Genomic DNA, 17,437 nt, shown 5'->3' with positions numbered 1-17,437 from the left:
CTTACCTCCCGTAGAGATCATGGTGGCCAAGCAAAGGATCCGGATGGCGAACGAGAAGCACAGCAAGAACATCACGCAGAGAGGCAATGTGGCCAAGACCCTGGTGAGAAAAGAGAAGGGGGCGGATGCCATCATCACACATCTGGGGGATCACAGTGTGTATGTGTTTGCAAGTAACAGGCTTTGTGCGCATTGTGTCACAGGAAGTGTAAGGTGTGTGGATGTGTGTGACTTGGTAGGTGTCATCTTCTTTGGGCATATAGTGCTCCTGTAAATGCCGGCTTTGTGTTGGCATATGGAAGCTATGCATGTACAATCAGTGCAATCTTATGTGCCAGAGGTAGCGTCCTGTGCCTCTTTAGCTGTTATATTCTGATACTACAAGTCCCAGCATGTCATTTCATCATTGGGACTTGTAGTTCAAACAAGAGCTAGATACCCACAAGGTGCTTAACTCTGATATATGTTAATGGATAAATGATTTTGACAATTGTAGTTATACCTAGTACATTTTAATACTTCATATGCCAAATGGGATGCGTACCACTGGGGCCTGTGTACTGTAAGTATCCAGTACAGCTGTAATGTTTTTTGCATTACTGTATATATAAAGTGTAATCAGTATTAGTATATGAGACACTCTTTTTGTTTCAGCAAACTGCATCATAGGGGTTAAATGTAGTACTTACTTATGTATTTTGCCAGGTGTTGGTGCTTATCAATTTGTGTGATCTATAAATCTTTTGAGCATTGCATTGTGCCTCTTGAACTAAACTACAGCAATTTACAGGTATGGACTCTATAAAATAAAATTCAGGAGCCAGTTCATAAACTGTTAACCAGCTGCACAATACATGTTTTTTCACACACACAATACACCTACATATACAGCCTGAATGCTTAATAACATAGATTCAACAAGGTGCTGGAAGCATTCCTTAGAGATTGTGGTCCTTGTTGACATGATAGCATCACACAGTTGCTGCAGATTTGTCAGCTGCACATTCATGCAACAAAGCTCCTGTTCCATCCCAAAGTGCCCTATTGGATTGTGAGCTGGTGACTGTGGCAGCCATTGGAGTACATTGAGCTCCTTGCCATGTTCATGGAACCATCTTGAGATAATGTGTGCTTTGGAAAATGATGAGTTTTCCTACTGGAAGTAGTCATTAAAAGATGGGTGAACTGTGGCCAATGAGGGATGCATATAATCAGCAACAATATTCAGGTAGGCTGTGGCATTTAAACAATGCTTAATTGATATTAAAGGGCTTAATATGTGCCAAGAAAACATTCCCCACAGCATTACATCACCACCAGCCTGCGCCGTTGACACAAGGTACAATGGATCCATGGATTCATGTTATTTATGGCAAATTCTGACTACCATCTGCATGTCGTGGCAGAAATTGAAATCTTGCAGACCAATGTTTTTCCAATTTCCGTCTATTCAGTTTTGGCGATCCTGTGCCCACTGTAGCCTCAGTTTTTTGTTCTTGGTTGACAAGAGTGGAACCTGGTATAGTCTTCTGCTGCTGTAGCCCATCCACTTCAAGGTTTGACGTACTATGCATCCAGGTATGCTCTTCTGCATACCACTGTTGTAACACATGGTTATTTTAGTTACTGTCGCCTATCTGTCATCTTCAGCCAGTCTGGCCATTCTCCTCTGACCACCCTCATTAACAAGGCATTTTTGCCCACAAAACTCCTGTTCACTTGATGTTTTTTAGTCTGTGCACCATTCTCTGTAAACTCTAGAGACTGCTGTGCATGAAAATACCAGGAAAACTGTAGTTTCTCAGATACAAATCACCCAGTCAAAGTCACTTAGATAATATTTCTTCCCCATGCTGGTGTTTGCTCTGAACAACAACTGAACCTCTTGACCAGATCTGCATGATTTTATACAATGAGTTCTTGCATGTCCTGACAATTGAACCAATAAAAGTGTATACCCCAAAAGCACTAGTTACAGTGTTGTATACCATTGCTGGATAACAGAATTTTAGTTTCATAGGCATGAGTTTGTAGAAAACAGTAGGTTTTACAATTTCTACAGTAATTAAAAATATATGGAGATTTTATATACATATATATATACAGAGACTGTGCAATCCAATCTGACCAACATTTTAAAACCCTTATATGAATATAGTCAATATACAGTAGTAATTCATATTGTAGTTTACATTTGGAATACATGGAATAGCCATGCTAAATCCCATTGCTATTTACCCATATTTTTCTACAGGAAATAGAAATCACATATCATTACATTGATAGTATTTTAACAAAGTTTTGGTGAAAAAATCAGTCTCGTGAAATGTGGTTTCATAGCAAACATGATCTTAGTCCTATTGGTGTTAGCAGAAACCAAACCTGTCTGATATGTTTGTCTTGGTTTTAGTTTGCACTTACAATCGGAGCTAATTTCTGATTAGTAGGTATCGGCGACTGCAAATTAAGTTTTCCATTTTATTCGTAAATTACTCCCAATGTCGTATTTAGTATTTGAGCAGAATTCCATTTTGTTACTCCTTTGAGGAAACAATCTGCACTTTTCAACACAGGAATAAATTGGTTCTTGAAAAATAAAGACACCAAGCTGCATCTCTCAGGGACATTAGTGTAGAAAACACATATAATGCAGGAAACATTGATTAGCATTTCTTTTACTATATAGTCTAAATATGTTTTTTTTTCTGCATACCCCTACATAGTGATACATGTTTTCAACCAGTGCTGTTGCAATAGTTACATAATAAAAAGGGGGATATTGGAAAGGTATTTATGTAGTTAATGGAAAAAAATAAATGCTACACATTTGTCAAAGTATAATGAGATTGATGTGTTTTAATGTGTTATGGCAGACAATGATTTTCAGATAAAGCTTTGGATAATGTTACATATTTTAGTATTGGAAATTGACTTACTGTAGTTATGTACATAATTTTAAGAGGGCACTACTGCGTCTGTCAAGGGTTTATTTATATGAGAGCAGACTTCCGTACCAGACTCAAATTTGATAAGGTAGTAACCTTGAAATTAGTATCTCGTAATCTGCACTATTATTTAGATTTTCGAATTTAACAGCACATGCAATATCATAATTCTACTCTGTTAATGATGGTATGTAATAATATTGTGCTATAGTGAAAAAGATGATTTATGTTACAGCTGTTCTTGTCTTTACATAATAGAGTTTATGTCGTAGAAATATACCACATCAGAGCTCATGTAAGTCAAGATACCTGATATGATAACATGCCATATCTCAACAGCACCCCTATATAAGAGCCACTTATATAGGGGTGCTATAAATGTTTTGCATTCCAATAATAATTATTACACTGAAATATAAAGTTCAGTAAAATAAACATCCAGATAAGGTGGTAAAAAAAAATCCAAGTTCCCTGCTGAAGTGGAAGATGGCATTCAGTCCAGAATTCACATGCGTATGAATGCAGAGTGTAGAAAGTTGCAAATAATCAGGTAGACCTGACTTATTGTTGAAATCCTGGATAAACTAACAATTCTGTTCAAGTAGATGATAATGTTTCTTAAATTATCTGGTATTCCAATATGTACATCACTCACTCCTTTTGAAATCACATATGCGGCAACTCCATCTTGATCCAGTAAGGTGCAGAGACTACTATCTACTTAGCTCATTCCATTCTGACTACCACACTTAGCACAGCGCTGGTCAACTTTTATGTTGTGGCACCTGCTGCCATTGCTTTCATGTGATTATTTGTGACATACCAATGTTAAACATTGTAATAAACAAAGCCATAATCATAAAAAAAATTATTCACACTTAAAAAGCAATGAAATTGAGTTTTTTTTGTTTTTATGTTTGTTTTTTTCATCGTTGCTTTATTTGCTTTATTTCCAATAGGTGCTAGTCATTCTTGAACACTTCACAAGTGATGCGTTAAAACAAATGTGTATTGATATACATGCATTACTCAAGGGAGAACAGATAACAATGATATGGGACTGGAAAGAAGGAGCATAAGGCTCCAGAGAGTTATCTCTGATGATAAATCACCAATCACTAGCCATAGCAGGTCGTCATCCTGTCATAGGTTGGAGGAAAGGAACTGCGTCCAGGGAAGCAACTAAAACTGGTAGAACTTGTCCTACTGTTGGGGACTTATGATTTATGGATTTGATCCAGTGCACCCTGTAACTGGCAGAATCTGGGTATCTGACTTATGTATTGTTCAAGTTTTCTGCTAAAAGGGAAAGTGACATATATGATCTCTGTGATAAAGGAAGTCCTCAATTAATGAAGTTGAAAATATAGTCGACTAGCAAAAGCAAACTGGTCATTGAAAGTCCCTGATGTGGGTAGTGTTTGGGTATACCTTTGGTGAAAGAGACATTTGTAATAAGTACTGTTTCCAGCATATAATGAATGTTGCAATCTCCCTGTATCACTATTAAATAACCCTTGCATGTACAGTCATGGTCAAAAGTTTTGAAAATGTCACAAATATTATTTTTCACAAAGTCTGCTGCCTCAGATTTATGATGGCAATTTGCATATACTCTAGAATGTCATGAAGAGTGATCAGATGAATTGCATTTAATTTCAAAGTCCCTCATTGCCATGACAATGAACTTTATACCCAAAACAACATTACCACTGCATTTCAGCCCTGCCACAAAAGGACCAGCTGACATCAGGTCAGTGATTCTATTGTTAACACAGGTGAGAATGTTGATAAGAACAGGGCTGGAGATCACTCTGTCATGCTAATTGAGTTGGAATAACAGACTGAAAGCTTTAAAAGGTGCTTGAAATCATTATTCTTCCTCTGTGAACCATGGTTATCTGCATGGAAACACGTACTGTCATCATTGCTTTGCACAAAAAGGGCTTCACAGGTAAGGATATTGCTGCTAGTAAGATTGCACCTAAATCAGCTTCAGGGCACCCAAGGATGTCCAGCAAGCGCCAGGACCGTCTCCTAAAGTTGATTCAGCTGCGGGAACGGGGCACCACCAGTGCAGAGCTTGCTCAGAAATGGCAGCAGGCAGGTGTGAGTGCATCTGCATGCACAGTGAGGCGAAGACTTTTGGAGGATGGCCTGGTGTCAAGAAGGCCAGCAAAGAAGCAACTTCTCTCAGGAAAAACATCAGGGACAGACTAATATTCTGCAAAAGGTACAGGGATTGGACTGCTGAGGATGGGCAGCACAGTGGCTAAGTGGTTAGCACTTCTGCCTTACAGCACTGGGGTCATGAGTTCAATTCCCGACCATGGCCTTATCTGTGAGGAGTTTGTATGTTCTCCCTGTGTTTACCTGGGTTTCCTCTGGGTGCTCCGGTTTCCTCCCACACTCCAAAAACAGTGGTAGATTAATTGGCTGCTAACAAATTGACCCTAGTCTGTGTGTCTGTCTGTCTGTCTGTTTGTCTGTGTGTGTGTGTGTGTGTGTGTGTGTTAGGGAATTTAGACTGTAAGCCCTAATGGGCCAGGGACTGATGTGAACGAGTTGTCTGTACAGCGCTGCGGAATTAGTGGCGCTATATAAATAAATGATGATGACTGGGGTAAAGTCATTTTCCCTGATTAATCCCCTTTCAGATTGTTTGGGGCATCTGGAAAAACATTCCAGCATCCTGAAACCATTCATGTGTGGGGTTGCTTCTCAGTCAAGGGAGTGGGCTCACTCACAATTTTGCCTAAGAACATAGCCATGAATAAAGAATGGTACCAAAACATCCTCCAAGACCAACTTCTCCCAACCATCCAAGAACAGTTGATGACGAACAATGCCTTTTCCAGCATGACACCTTGCCATAAGGCAAAAGTGGCTTGGGGATCAAAACATCAAAATTTTGGGTCCATGGCCATGAAACTCGCCAGACCTTAATCCTATTGAGAACTTGTGGTCAATCCTCAAGAGGCGGGTGGACAAACAAAAACACACAAATTCTGATAAACTCCAAGCATTGATTAGGCAAGAATGGGCAGCCATCAGTCAGTATGTGGCCCAGAAGTTGATTGACAGCATGCCAGGGCGAATTGCACAGAGATCTTCAAAAAGAAGGGTCAACACTGCAAATATTGACTCTTTGCATAAACTTAATGTAATTGTCGATAAAAGCCTTTCACACTTATGAAATGCTTGTAATTTTATTTCAGTATACCATAGCAACATCTGACCAAAAGGTCAAAAAGCAGCAAACTTTGTGAAAACCAACCATTCTCAAAACTATTGGCCATAACTGTAGAGTGTATGGAGATCGCTACTTCAATAATATAAATATATTTTTGTCCTCATCTGAAGGTGCTTTGCAGTGAATGGATTACTGATGGTTGATACATTCAGATGAAAACCATTTTAGAGCAGTACAGATTACATTGATGCCATATGTAAGTACTTCTCTGAAGCTGGATTGAAGTAAATTGAACAATTGCAGGGAGATTGCTCCATTCACTTCAATACAGCTTGTGATATTATTGTTCAGGAGGCCGGCAGAGTAAGGGCTGAAAAAGGGGTTGAAGGGAGCAGCTACTGAGCAGCCCGTGCAGAAAGAGATGGATGCATCTTTGTGAGGCTAGCATATCTGTGGATATACTTTAAGCAGGCATGTAGTGGTGATACATGGTTCTTTGACAACATTAAGTGAGAGATAATAGTGAAGAACGATGCACAGAGGAAGCAATGAGGGGAGAGGGGCTGCCTATCAGAAACTTGCCCACCATAGATGGTTCACAGATGCAGCAGTGAAAGAGAGTAGCATGAACAGAGTTGTGAGAGAAGGCAGCTGTTATACAAAGTACTAGACCAACAATATGGGGGCTATTTATAAAGACCAGGGACTAGATTTACTAAAGGGCGATTTGCTCAAACCGCCGCTTTTCGGCTAATTTTCCGGCGGTTTTGAAACCGCCGGATTTACTAAAGCTCAAACCGCCGTCAAAACAGCCAGAAATTACATTTTTCAAAACCACCACTTTACAAACCGCCATCCTGTTTTTAACAATGATGAACATACAAACAGCAGGATTTACTAAGCTGGGGTTTTCAAAACCGCCGCAAAACAGCCATCCAAACGGCCAAAATGAAAGAGGTGGTTGCAATAGGCGAGATTGATCAAACTGCAAGCTGTTTGAGCTATTTTGCCATTCAGAACATAGGAGAAAGCACCATTGATATTTTAATCATTTGGAGATTCGTTATTTATTGCTAAAGGGACAAAATAAATGTAATATTAATTTATGAGAGAATTATTTTTTTTTATATTTTTTTTTTTAAAGGGACACTATTATAGCATTATATTATGTAGAAAATGTGAATATATAATATTATTAACTGATTGTTAATGGTGGATATAATTATTTATGTTGCACAATTTGTCATGACATGTTGTCCAAATAATATAATAAATAAATAATTTTATTCACTTAATATAATGAACATTTTTTATTCCCTCATAAGTTAATATTTATTAATTTTGCCCCTTAATCAATAAATAATGATTGCCAAATAATTGAAATGTTATTAATGCTTTCTCTAATGTTCTGAATGGCAAAATAGTTCAATCAGCATATTTAAGCTCTCAAGCAATTCTGAAGCAGGTATTAAAACTGTCCTGTCCTGTCTTTTGGATGGCGGTTTTGATGGCGGTTTTGATGGCAGTTTCATCCAATTCGCCGGCGGTTTAACTTTTTCAATCCGCCATACATCGCCAGCCTCAAGCCGCCCTATAGTAAATGCGGCGGTTTGGACCACTAAACCGCCGGCGATGGGTGGCGGTTTGAAACTGCCACCAAACACGATTCTTAGTAAATCTAGCCCCAGGTCCCAACCAGTGTGCCAAGACTAGTGAGGTAAAATGTCTGGACATTTTGAAGCCATGGGAAAAAAAGTTGTTTTTCCTTCTTAGGACAAATAAATTCTGTGAAAAATTGCAGCCATTATTTACAGCTGTAGACTGCTACTTTAATGCATTGTGTAGAACTTTGTTTGCTCATTAGCATTACACTTTTAAATGTATTAAATATGCCAAATATGACAGCATATTCAGAGAGGACTAGCGCATGTACTAATTCTTTTTACTGTGAACTGTTTTACATTTCTGTTATGAATGGGGGTGTAAGTTGCTCAAGAAACCGTTATCAATATTGTAAGAACAAAAAGGGCTGTTATGTAAATAATAAAAAAAGTTAGAAATTACTTTGAATAAAATGGTTTCCACATCATGTAACTTTGTCTCATCGTTCTAATTTTGTGAGCTATTATCAGTAGCTTCTGATTCCTCATGATTTTCTACTTTATAACTTTTTGGATCTATTTCTTGATTTTGTGTGGGTATTTCCAAATATAAATTAGATTTTGTTTCACATGCTGCAGAAGATGGAGGAATCTCAAGCAGGTGAGAAGCAAGAGGCATCAGAGGCAGCTTTATGCAAAGGACGTGTCACTATGTTTCAGGAGCGATAGGCTTCATTCCTGAAGATGTTCTGTATTCTGCAACATAGGAAAGTACCTTTCCAAAATAGTTATAAGTGTGTCGCTTGTCTTGCAATAAAGTCAAATGTGGTAGCAGTGCTATAATCACTAACGTTTCTTCCTTTAAATATTTGATCTAGGAGATTAGCAGCAGCATGAATTGATTATTAACAGATGGGGAGAAATTTATTTGTTAAGGTCTTTAACTTTTCCTTCTGTATTTGTAAGAGGAGATGCACTTAGCTTTTCCACAGCAACTGATTTTATCTTGGTTAAAATGTTGTTTGTCTGGCACCACCTAACAGACTGGCACCGTCTATGTAAGTAAATTCTACTGTTCCTGTCTGCTGCCAAGAGGGAACAGGAGGGTTCCCAGAGTCCTTTCACGGAAGAGATTCAATACAGCACAAATCTCTTGGCATGAGTTGCGACCGGAAAATTTAATACATAATATAATGTGGATTATTCTCTAAAAAGATGCATATTTATTTGATTAGAATGATGCTCAACTATAGTGAATGCTGTGTGTGATCATCTAAAGATACTCAATGTAAAAAAACCTCATGGTAAACAGTGAATATAGTGACATTTCTGATGAAATATGCTCACCTTTGCTTCAAAGGCTTGGGCTTTGCATAAATATGTACTCAATCCAATCAGTTGTGTCTCCTTATTACGAGGGTGTATGAAGTTTCCGTCAATGTCAAAGGGAGAAGGAGAAAAACAGAGAAACAACATGATGTACACAGTGTTTTAGGACTTTTGATTCCAATAGGGATAGTTGCTCACCTTTTTAAATCTCAATCAAGCATTTATATAGTAAATATCCATCGATTTCCAGTACAAGTTGACTTTATTGTACAAAGAATGCTAAAATAGTGTGATATCATACAAAACAGTTTTAGGATAAATAGTCAATTGCACTTTCAATGCAGTGGAGTTTTGGGTTGGGTACTATTTTCCAAAGCTGTAAAACCCGACAGTACTTACCCCGGCAGGATGAAAGCGAAGAACTCACAGCCAACTGACTGAAAAGACTGACACCTTCAAACGCAGACTTTCCTCAATTGCGGCACAGGCAGTGGGCAATGACGTTACCTTGAAGAGACTGAATGTGATCCGAGTTCTTAAGGTAGTACATTCTTTAGTAATGAACCTTGTACAGGCGCGTACTCCTTTTGAGTACCGGTGAGCGTATAAAGCTCTATGGGAAAGGCAGCTGCTAAAGGTGAAGACCTCCGCCAACTAGTTCTGTGAGTTTGTGAACAGACCGTCAGCCTAACATAACCGGCCTAAATAAATTTCCAGGAGGAAATCCTCGGGATGGATGAAAGCGGAACCAACTTGTCCCCAGCCCAAGTCCTGGCTTGTCAAATTCAGACCCTGTCACAGATCGTCCAGGGATTATCCCAGCGTTTGTCTGCTCAAGAGGAAGCCTCTAGGACTCCACAAGTCACCTTGGCTCCTTTAGTTTTGGGGCATCCCTGGCTCTCTCCACAACCCTGTAGTGGATTGGGTTAAAGGAGAAATTATTCAATGGAGCCCCTTCTGTTCAAGGTCCTGCCTGACCTTGCCCCTCCAGATCTTGCAACCGGTTCCTGAGCAGCTCCCTCCACAGTATCATGAGTTCCGGGATGTGTTCTGTAAAAAAGCAGCTGACTATCTCCACATCGTGACATCGATTGTGCCATTGACCTGGTTCTAAACTACCCAAAGGGTGGTTGTATGCTTTCTCTGGTCCCGAGACCAAGGCCATGCAGGAATACATAGAGGTAAATCTGGGAAAATGGTTTATCAGGCCATTTAAATCTCCAGTGGGAGCCGGATGCTTCTTTGTCTCGAAAAAAGATGGTGGATTGCAGCCCTGCATCGACTACCGGGGTCTAAATTAGATCACGGTTAAGAATACCTATCCTCTTCCCCTCATCTCTGTGCTATTTGACCAACTGAAAACTGCCACCATCTTCACCAAAATCGATCTCCAGAGGGGAATACAACCTCATCCGCATCAGAGAGAGAGATGAATGGAAAACGGCATTTAACACACATTCTGGCGACTAGGAGTACCTGGTCATGCCGTTTGGTCTCAGCAATGCACCTGCCGTGTTTCAGGATCTTATTAATGAGGTACTCCGTGAACTCCTCGACCAATTCGTTGTTGTTGTACCTGGATGATATCCTGATATATTCCCAGTCGCTGTCTCTACATTGGGGTCATGTTAAGCAGGTTCTCCAAAAACTCCTGGAGCATCATCTCTTCGCTAATTTGAGGTACAGAAGGTGTAATTTCTGGGATACATCATCTCCTCTGCTGGTTTCTCCATGGACCCAACTAAGGTCCAAGCCATTCTAGACTGGGTACAACCCAAAAACCTCAAAGCTGTTCAGAGGTTCTTGGGCTTCGCAAATTATTATAGAAGGTTCATCTGCGATTTCTCTGATATAGTGGCTCCTATTGTCACCCTTACTTGGAAGGGAACGGATCCAACTAATTGGCCTCCTCAGACGGTAACCGCATTTGAGGCCCTAAAGAAGGCATTTGTCTCTGCTAAAGTTCTTAGACACCCTAATTCAGAGATGCCCTTTGTACTAGAGGTTGATGCCTCTGATGTCAAAGCTGGTGCCATCCTTTCCCAGAAGGACCCCCGTACTCACCGTTTTCATCCTTGTGCATATTTCTCTCGCAAATTCTCTACTGCGGAAGCTAACTACGATGTAGGTAACCGGGAGCTGTTGGCCATTAAGTGTGCCTTTGAAAAATGGCTACACATTCTAGAAGGAGCCATGCATGTAATCTCTGTGATAACTGATCACAAGAACCTACAGTATATCCAGTCAGCCAAACGGTTGAATCCCAGACAGGCCCGCTGGGCATTCTTCTTTAGCCGGTTTAACTTCATAATTATGGACTAACTCAGGACTTAGGAATGACTCTCCGTAGGTTCCAAAGGATAGCTCCTGCTAACACTCTGGAGAATTGTCTGTTCGTTCCGGTCCACTTAAGGAAAACGGCCCTTTCTGAGGCACATGACAGCAAGACTGCCAGGCATCCTGGAATCTATAAGACATTGGAAATTCTTTCCTGTGCCGTGTGGTGGCCCTTATTATCTGCAGATGTCAGGGATTTTGGCATCTCCTGTGAAACTTGTGCAAGGAGTAAGGTCCCCAGGAACTGTCCTTCAGGCCAGCTTGTTATCCATTCCCTCGAAACCTTGGACACACTTGTCGATGGACTTCATCGTTGATCTCCCGCCCTCTGCAGGACATAACACCATATGGGTGGTTGTAGACCGGTTCAGCAAAATGTCCCACTTCATACCATTGACCAGAATTCAAAGCACAAGAGATCTGGCTACTCTCTTTGTCCAACATATATTTAGACTCCATGGACTCCCGGTTGATATTGTCTCTGATCGTGGCTCTCAGTCTGTTGCACAATTCTGGAAATCTTTCTCTAACCTTCTAGGAATCAAAATCAGCCTTTCATCCGCATACCACCCTCAATCTAATGGTCAAACTGAGAGGATTAACCAATCCCTGGAGCAGTTCCTACGGTTATACACCACAGAATTCCACGACAACTGGTCCTCTCTGTTACCCTGGGCAGAATTCGCTTACAATAATTCATATCATTCATCCACTTATACTTCTCCGTTCTACTGTAATTTTGGGTTCCACCCCAGATCCAATTCTTTATATTCACTTAGGTCCGCTGGTATTCCGGAGATACGTTCTACAGCTACAGATCTCAAAGTTATCTGGAAGAAAGTTCAGACCTCTTTAAGACGAGCCTCATTTTTCTCTAAAAAATGTTCTGATCGCCACCGTACAACCTGTTCTTTCAAAGTAGGGCAGAGAGTTTGGCTTTCAACATGCAACATGAAGCTTAGACAGCTCTGCAGGAAACTTGGGCCTAATTTCATTGGACCGTTCACGATCATTAAACAAGTCAACCCTGTAGCCTTCAGGTTAAATATCCCTGGCTCCTTGAGGATTCCTAACACCTTTCACTGCTCTCTTCTCAAGCCAGTGTTATACTCAAGCCAGTCTTAGCATCTTCGGCCTTGAAATACTCGGGTACCGGATCTAGATGGTTCCCGGAAATTTATTGTTCAGAAAATTCTTGATTCGAAGAGAGTCAGGTCCATTTTCTAGTTCAATGGAAGGATTGTGGTGTGGAAGAACGGTCCTGGGTTCCTCGAAGGCGCCTCCATGCTAAGAAGCTTATAAAGGAGTTCTTCAAGCAATTCCCTAGTAAGCCTGGGTGTCCGGGTTCCTTAACCCCTCTTCAAGGGGGGGGGTACTGTCAGGAGTTGCGGCGGCCGCGGGCAATGTCGCGGCTCACTCCTCTCTGATCCTGGCATCCTGGCTGGCTCTATGAAGACCGGGACGCCATTTCCTGTTCTCAGCCCAGACCGAGTACTTGGATAAGCACGCCCCGGCAATACAGGGCAGCTGGGCGCGTGCTTGCAGTAGTCAGCCTGCGGGCTAATTAATTAATTAGGCTCCCACTAGTCTAGTTACATGGCAAAGCCCTGATTGGCCAGCATTGGTATTTAAGGCAGGGAGGGCTTAGCCTCCCTGTCAGTTATAGCGTCCAGTTTTGCTGTTGGCTAACCTGCTCCTGTGTGTGTCTGATGATAGCCTTTTGGATTGACTTCTGTGTTTGACCCCTACCTGTACCTTGGACTCTGCCTGCCCTGCATGTGACCCTGACCCTTTGGCCTGTACCTTGGACCCCGCTGTGTTGCCTGTGACCCTGACCTTTGGCGTGTTATCTGACCATTCTGCTTGCTAGTGACCTCTGACCTCGGCTTACGTCCGACCATCCGCTGCCATCTACTCTGTCTCCTGGCCTGCCGCTACGGTTCTGTATTACAAACTTGTGTTACGGTGAGCGTATAAAGCTCTATGGGAAAGGCGGCTGCTAAAGGTGAAGACCTCCGCCAACTAGTTCTGTGAGCAGACCATCCGCCTAACATTTTGAAGGTGTCAGTCGGCTATGAGTTCTTCGGTTTCATCCTGCCGGGGTCAGTACTGTCGGGTTTTATAGCTTCGGAAAAGTGATTACTGCCGGGAGTTTTATAGCAGCAATCCCATATAGAAGATTATTATTTTCTTTACATATCAGGTTAATAATCTTTTAAGCAAGCATCTCATATAATTTTTCTTAGCTATCCTACAAATCATTTTATCCTTTTCAATGGCTCTCTGGTTAGCTGCCAGACACAGTCTGTCTGCTATAAAGACACAGACCCACAGTTCTCAGCATGTCATGTGGCAGAGCGGAAGAAGGAGGATGTCACAGTGCAGATAGAGCTCATAGGGGTGTTCCAAAGTCTCTCTTGTCATTACATCATGTGCCATGTGACTGTGGTTGCCATAGTAGTCCAGAATCATAAGTTATTAATGTCAGTCTGAAGGGGGGAAAAACATGAGAAAATTGTAAATGGCAACATTTTTATAGTCTGCCACAGTGATTTATGTAAAAATGGGATTGATGCCTTAAAGTTTGCATCAAACTGTGGAATTACTGAACTCAGTCTGCAGCCCTGAGTAGATATCTTTCTGTGAAGTTCTTTGGAGCATTAGCAAGGTTCACGGTATTTGAGTGTCATCCTAATCAAATACATATACATACATTTAGAGAATGGTACCTACTACATCATATATTAATTTTTCCAGTTCAAACTTGCACAGAGATTTATGCTATATATATTTTATCTGGCGCATATGATAAAGAATGTCTGCCAGAAATTAGCTTTACAATCTTCAGGGAGCTCTGCATCTGAAGACATCCTCATCAAGTACTTTGTTTCATACATTTCTGGGTAATTAAAGATCCTCAATCGGTACTGATTCTTGGAGAGTTTCCTTGTTTTTTTTTAGTAAACATCCATATTTAGTTTTAATATTTTGAGCGTCACTATTTTAGGACTTGCCGTTTAAAAGTTTCCTCCCAAAATACATTTTCACGTATTAAAAATGGTGCCACACAAGACTATTTTCCTCAAATAGTGATTGGTCACTATTTGAAGGCAATCTTAAATAAAAAACGAGAGTATCCCATTTATTAAATAGTAACGTAGCATACGTTTACTAAGCGGAAGAAGAACAGCATTATGTGGACAGGGAAAGAGGAACTCACTCTGTCGTTGAGGAATAAAGATCCGCCTCTGTGTTGTAAAATCAGTGTGGTGTAAACTGAGATATCAATGCCACCTCTTCATACATCTCAAATCTCAAAATACTCTCCCTCCCGTCCTCTTAGATCTCTGACCTGCACCTTGTCTCGTCTCTGGTAACCACCTCTCACTCCCACCTACAAGACTTTCTACATCCTTACCATGCCCAGTCAGACATGCCCACAGCCTTCAAATCTTTAGACGCTCTCTGAAAACCAATCTCTTTTTTTAGAGCTTTCCTTATCCTCGATAATACTATTCACACTAATGCATTTTCACAACTGTCCCAATCTCCACTCCACTCGCTCCTTTTGTTTCAGCTGTGCCCTCTTCCACTTAGAATGTAAGCTCTCTAATGAGCAGGGTCCTCCATACCCTTTGTTTTCATGTCTGCATTTATTTTGTCTACTTTGTATGTTCTGTTTTCCTTACTGTACAGCGCTGCGGAGCACTGTGGCACCTTACAAATCTACTATAATAATAATAAAAATGTCCCACATTCGTTTCAATAGAATGACCTAAAAGTCCTGAAAGCATTTTGCAGGTACAACATGCTTCCATCAGTAGGATTATAGGTATTGTCATTATGATCCCCTTTTATAATAGAAGGACACCAGCGATTGGCACTAATCAATTACACTGCATTGCTAGCATTTCTCCCATTGATGGTGCAATAGAAGAATGAATACTGTTGAAGGAGCTCATCCTTAGGAGCTTTCACAAATAGTTTTGTTTCATAAGAGAGGATTGGTACCACAATCCCTTCACAGGGGCGCACGCAGGATTGTCAAGGGGGGGGTTTGACCCCCAAAAAAAAACACATGAGAGAGCTGCTGCGCATGCGCCCGCTCCGTTTTGGCAGTGCTGTCCTATACAGCAGCCGCGGCGCTGTCAAAGAAGCGTCCGCAGCGGTGCTGTACAGCTGTAAGCTTTTTTTTATGTTGTATTGCTTCTTTCTCATATTCAATAAAAACAGCTTGAATTAAAAATAAACTAAACATGTTCTAGCTTGCTGAGGTGCTAGGTTTAGTCTCACGAGATCAGACATTAAGCTTGTCTCTCTCGCGAGATTAAGAGCTCTACAGTGCTGTATATAAGTGACAGTCTGACGGTGAATCATAATGCAGCCGATTCATTCTGCTTCACTGCCAGACTGTCTCTCACCAGTGCCCGCACCTACCCAGTGACATACCTATCTGGGTATGTTTTAGTCACCATGATTGTATTGATCACTATGATAATGTAGTTTTGAGGTTGGTTTTTTTTTGTCCCAAAAACAAAAAAAATATTTTTCCTTTTTGATTTTTTTTATGGGATTTTACATCTCTAGTTGGGGTACATACATATCAGGATGACTGTATTGTAGAGGCCATGGATTAAATGTCTTAAAACAAATAGAAAATTAGTGGGAATGCTAAAAGTGCAAACAAGATTTTAATTGAAAATTAAATTAATGCTCTATTTTCTTTTTGTTTAATGGCATCTTCAATATTTTAACATTGGTGTTTTGCAAAACAAAAATATGGTAGGCCTGTCATTATTACTCCCCCAACACACTCGTACACACCATTTAATAAATGTTTTACATAAACAGTCTTGTAACTTGGGCCTACTTGTTTGTTTTATTATGCTTAGGGCAATATTAAGGTACAGTTTATTATAACAACATGTATTTATTTACAGTACGTAGGGTGTATGTAAACTGTTGCATTGCTTTTATGAAATTGTACCATTCCCTGAGTGCATTCTTTTGTCATTTTATATATTAAGTGAAGTTTACACTTGATCTCATATATGTATATTGGTTTGACAGGTGACCTGGGTCATGCCAGACTTGTGGGCTCTCACTCCTAGGGGATACCCAGTGATAGCATTAGATGCAATTGCATTATGAAATCTATAAATATATTTTGTTCATTTATTTTTATGGAATACAGAACTTAGCGACCAACTTTTATGTAGGCCTAATATACTTCTCCAGCCAAACATGTAGTTTGGAAGTTCTCCATTTTAAAAATAATCTTCCTCTGCTCTGTGGTATAACCTGTGACTTAGTGCCCATTAACCAAAATATAAGCATGTTTGAGGCCTTTTTGCCTACCTTGCAGTAACAAATCTCACGACTGTTATTATTCTTTACTGAACTATTTAGATGGCTTTTACCTAACAAAGTGCATGATACATTAGGTAATAATTGAAGGCTAAATGTTGAAAAAAAAGTATACAGAAAACATATAACTGATATACCAAGAATGGTAATCACATAAAACTGTATATAAAATGATCATAGTAACATATTGTTATCCAGTATGCACTTCATCTTAGGACAGACTTGTTTGCAAAGCATGTTTAAATACCTTTTTTTTTTTTTTTTTACTACACTGGGGGGAATTCAATTAGCTGTGGCAGAGATTTTAACGGAAATCTCCAGTCTATGGGGCGCGAGGAAATGTGAGCTGAGATTTCTACTGTAGTTAATAACTAATTGAATTCCCCCCACTGACTGAAGTTTTTCTGAGCATCTAATACTTGCTCAGTAAAAAAATTGTGAGATAAAAATTCATTGGCACATGGACAATGGGCAGCTCTCCTACTGAAGGAGGCAAGGAAGTTTTGCAATTCAACATGCATTGAAAGCAGAGAAAAAAACATACATAATGACCAACTTTAACACAATGTAAAGAAGAAATACATGGTAGAATGTGTGCGTTGAATGTGACCTTGGTACATGCTTAGTCACATGCCATGTTTAATACATATCGTCTGTTATGTAGC

The 17,437-nt window shown here is 40.3% G+C and overlaps 1 protein-coding gene across 3 annotated transcripts in view; it reads left to right on the top strand.

The window, feature by feature from the left end:
* Window positions 1–19: 19 nt before the first annotated feature.
* Window positions 20–17,437, top strand: part of SERP2 (stress associated endoplasmic reticulum protein family member 2) — a 35,580-nt gene continuing 18,162 nt past the window's right edge. For 2 of the 3 annotated variants that reach the window (XM_075199745.1, XM_075199747.1), the window contains exon 1: window positions 20–103. In XM_075199745.1, the coding sequence (XP_075055846.1) occupies window positions 20–103 (84 nt within the window). Of the gene's footprint in view, window positions 104–8,378; window positions 8,401–17,437 lie in introns of all 3 variants that reach the window. The other variant, XM_075199744.1, reaches the window with a different exon arrangement.

Source organism: Mixophyes fleayi, chromosome 2 (genome assembly GCF_038048845.1).
Source record: "Mixophyes fleayi isolate aMixFle1 chromosome 2, aMixFle1.hap1, whole genome shotgun sequence".
In the NCBI taxonomy this organism is placed as follows: Eukaryota; Metazoa; Chordata; class Amphibia; order Anura; family Limnodynastidae; genus Mixophyes; species Mixophyes fleayi.
This window is presented reverse-complemented; position numbering and strand designations above follow the sequence as displayed.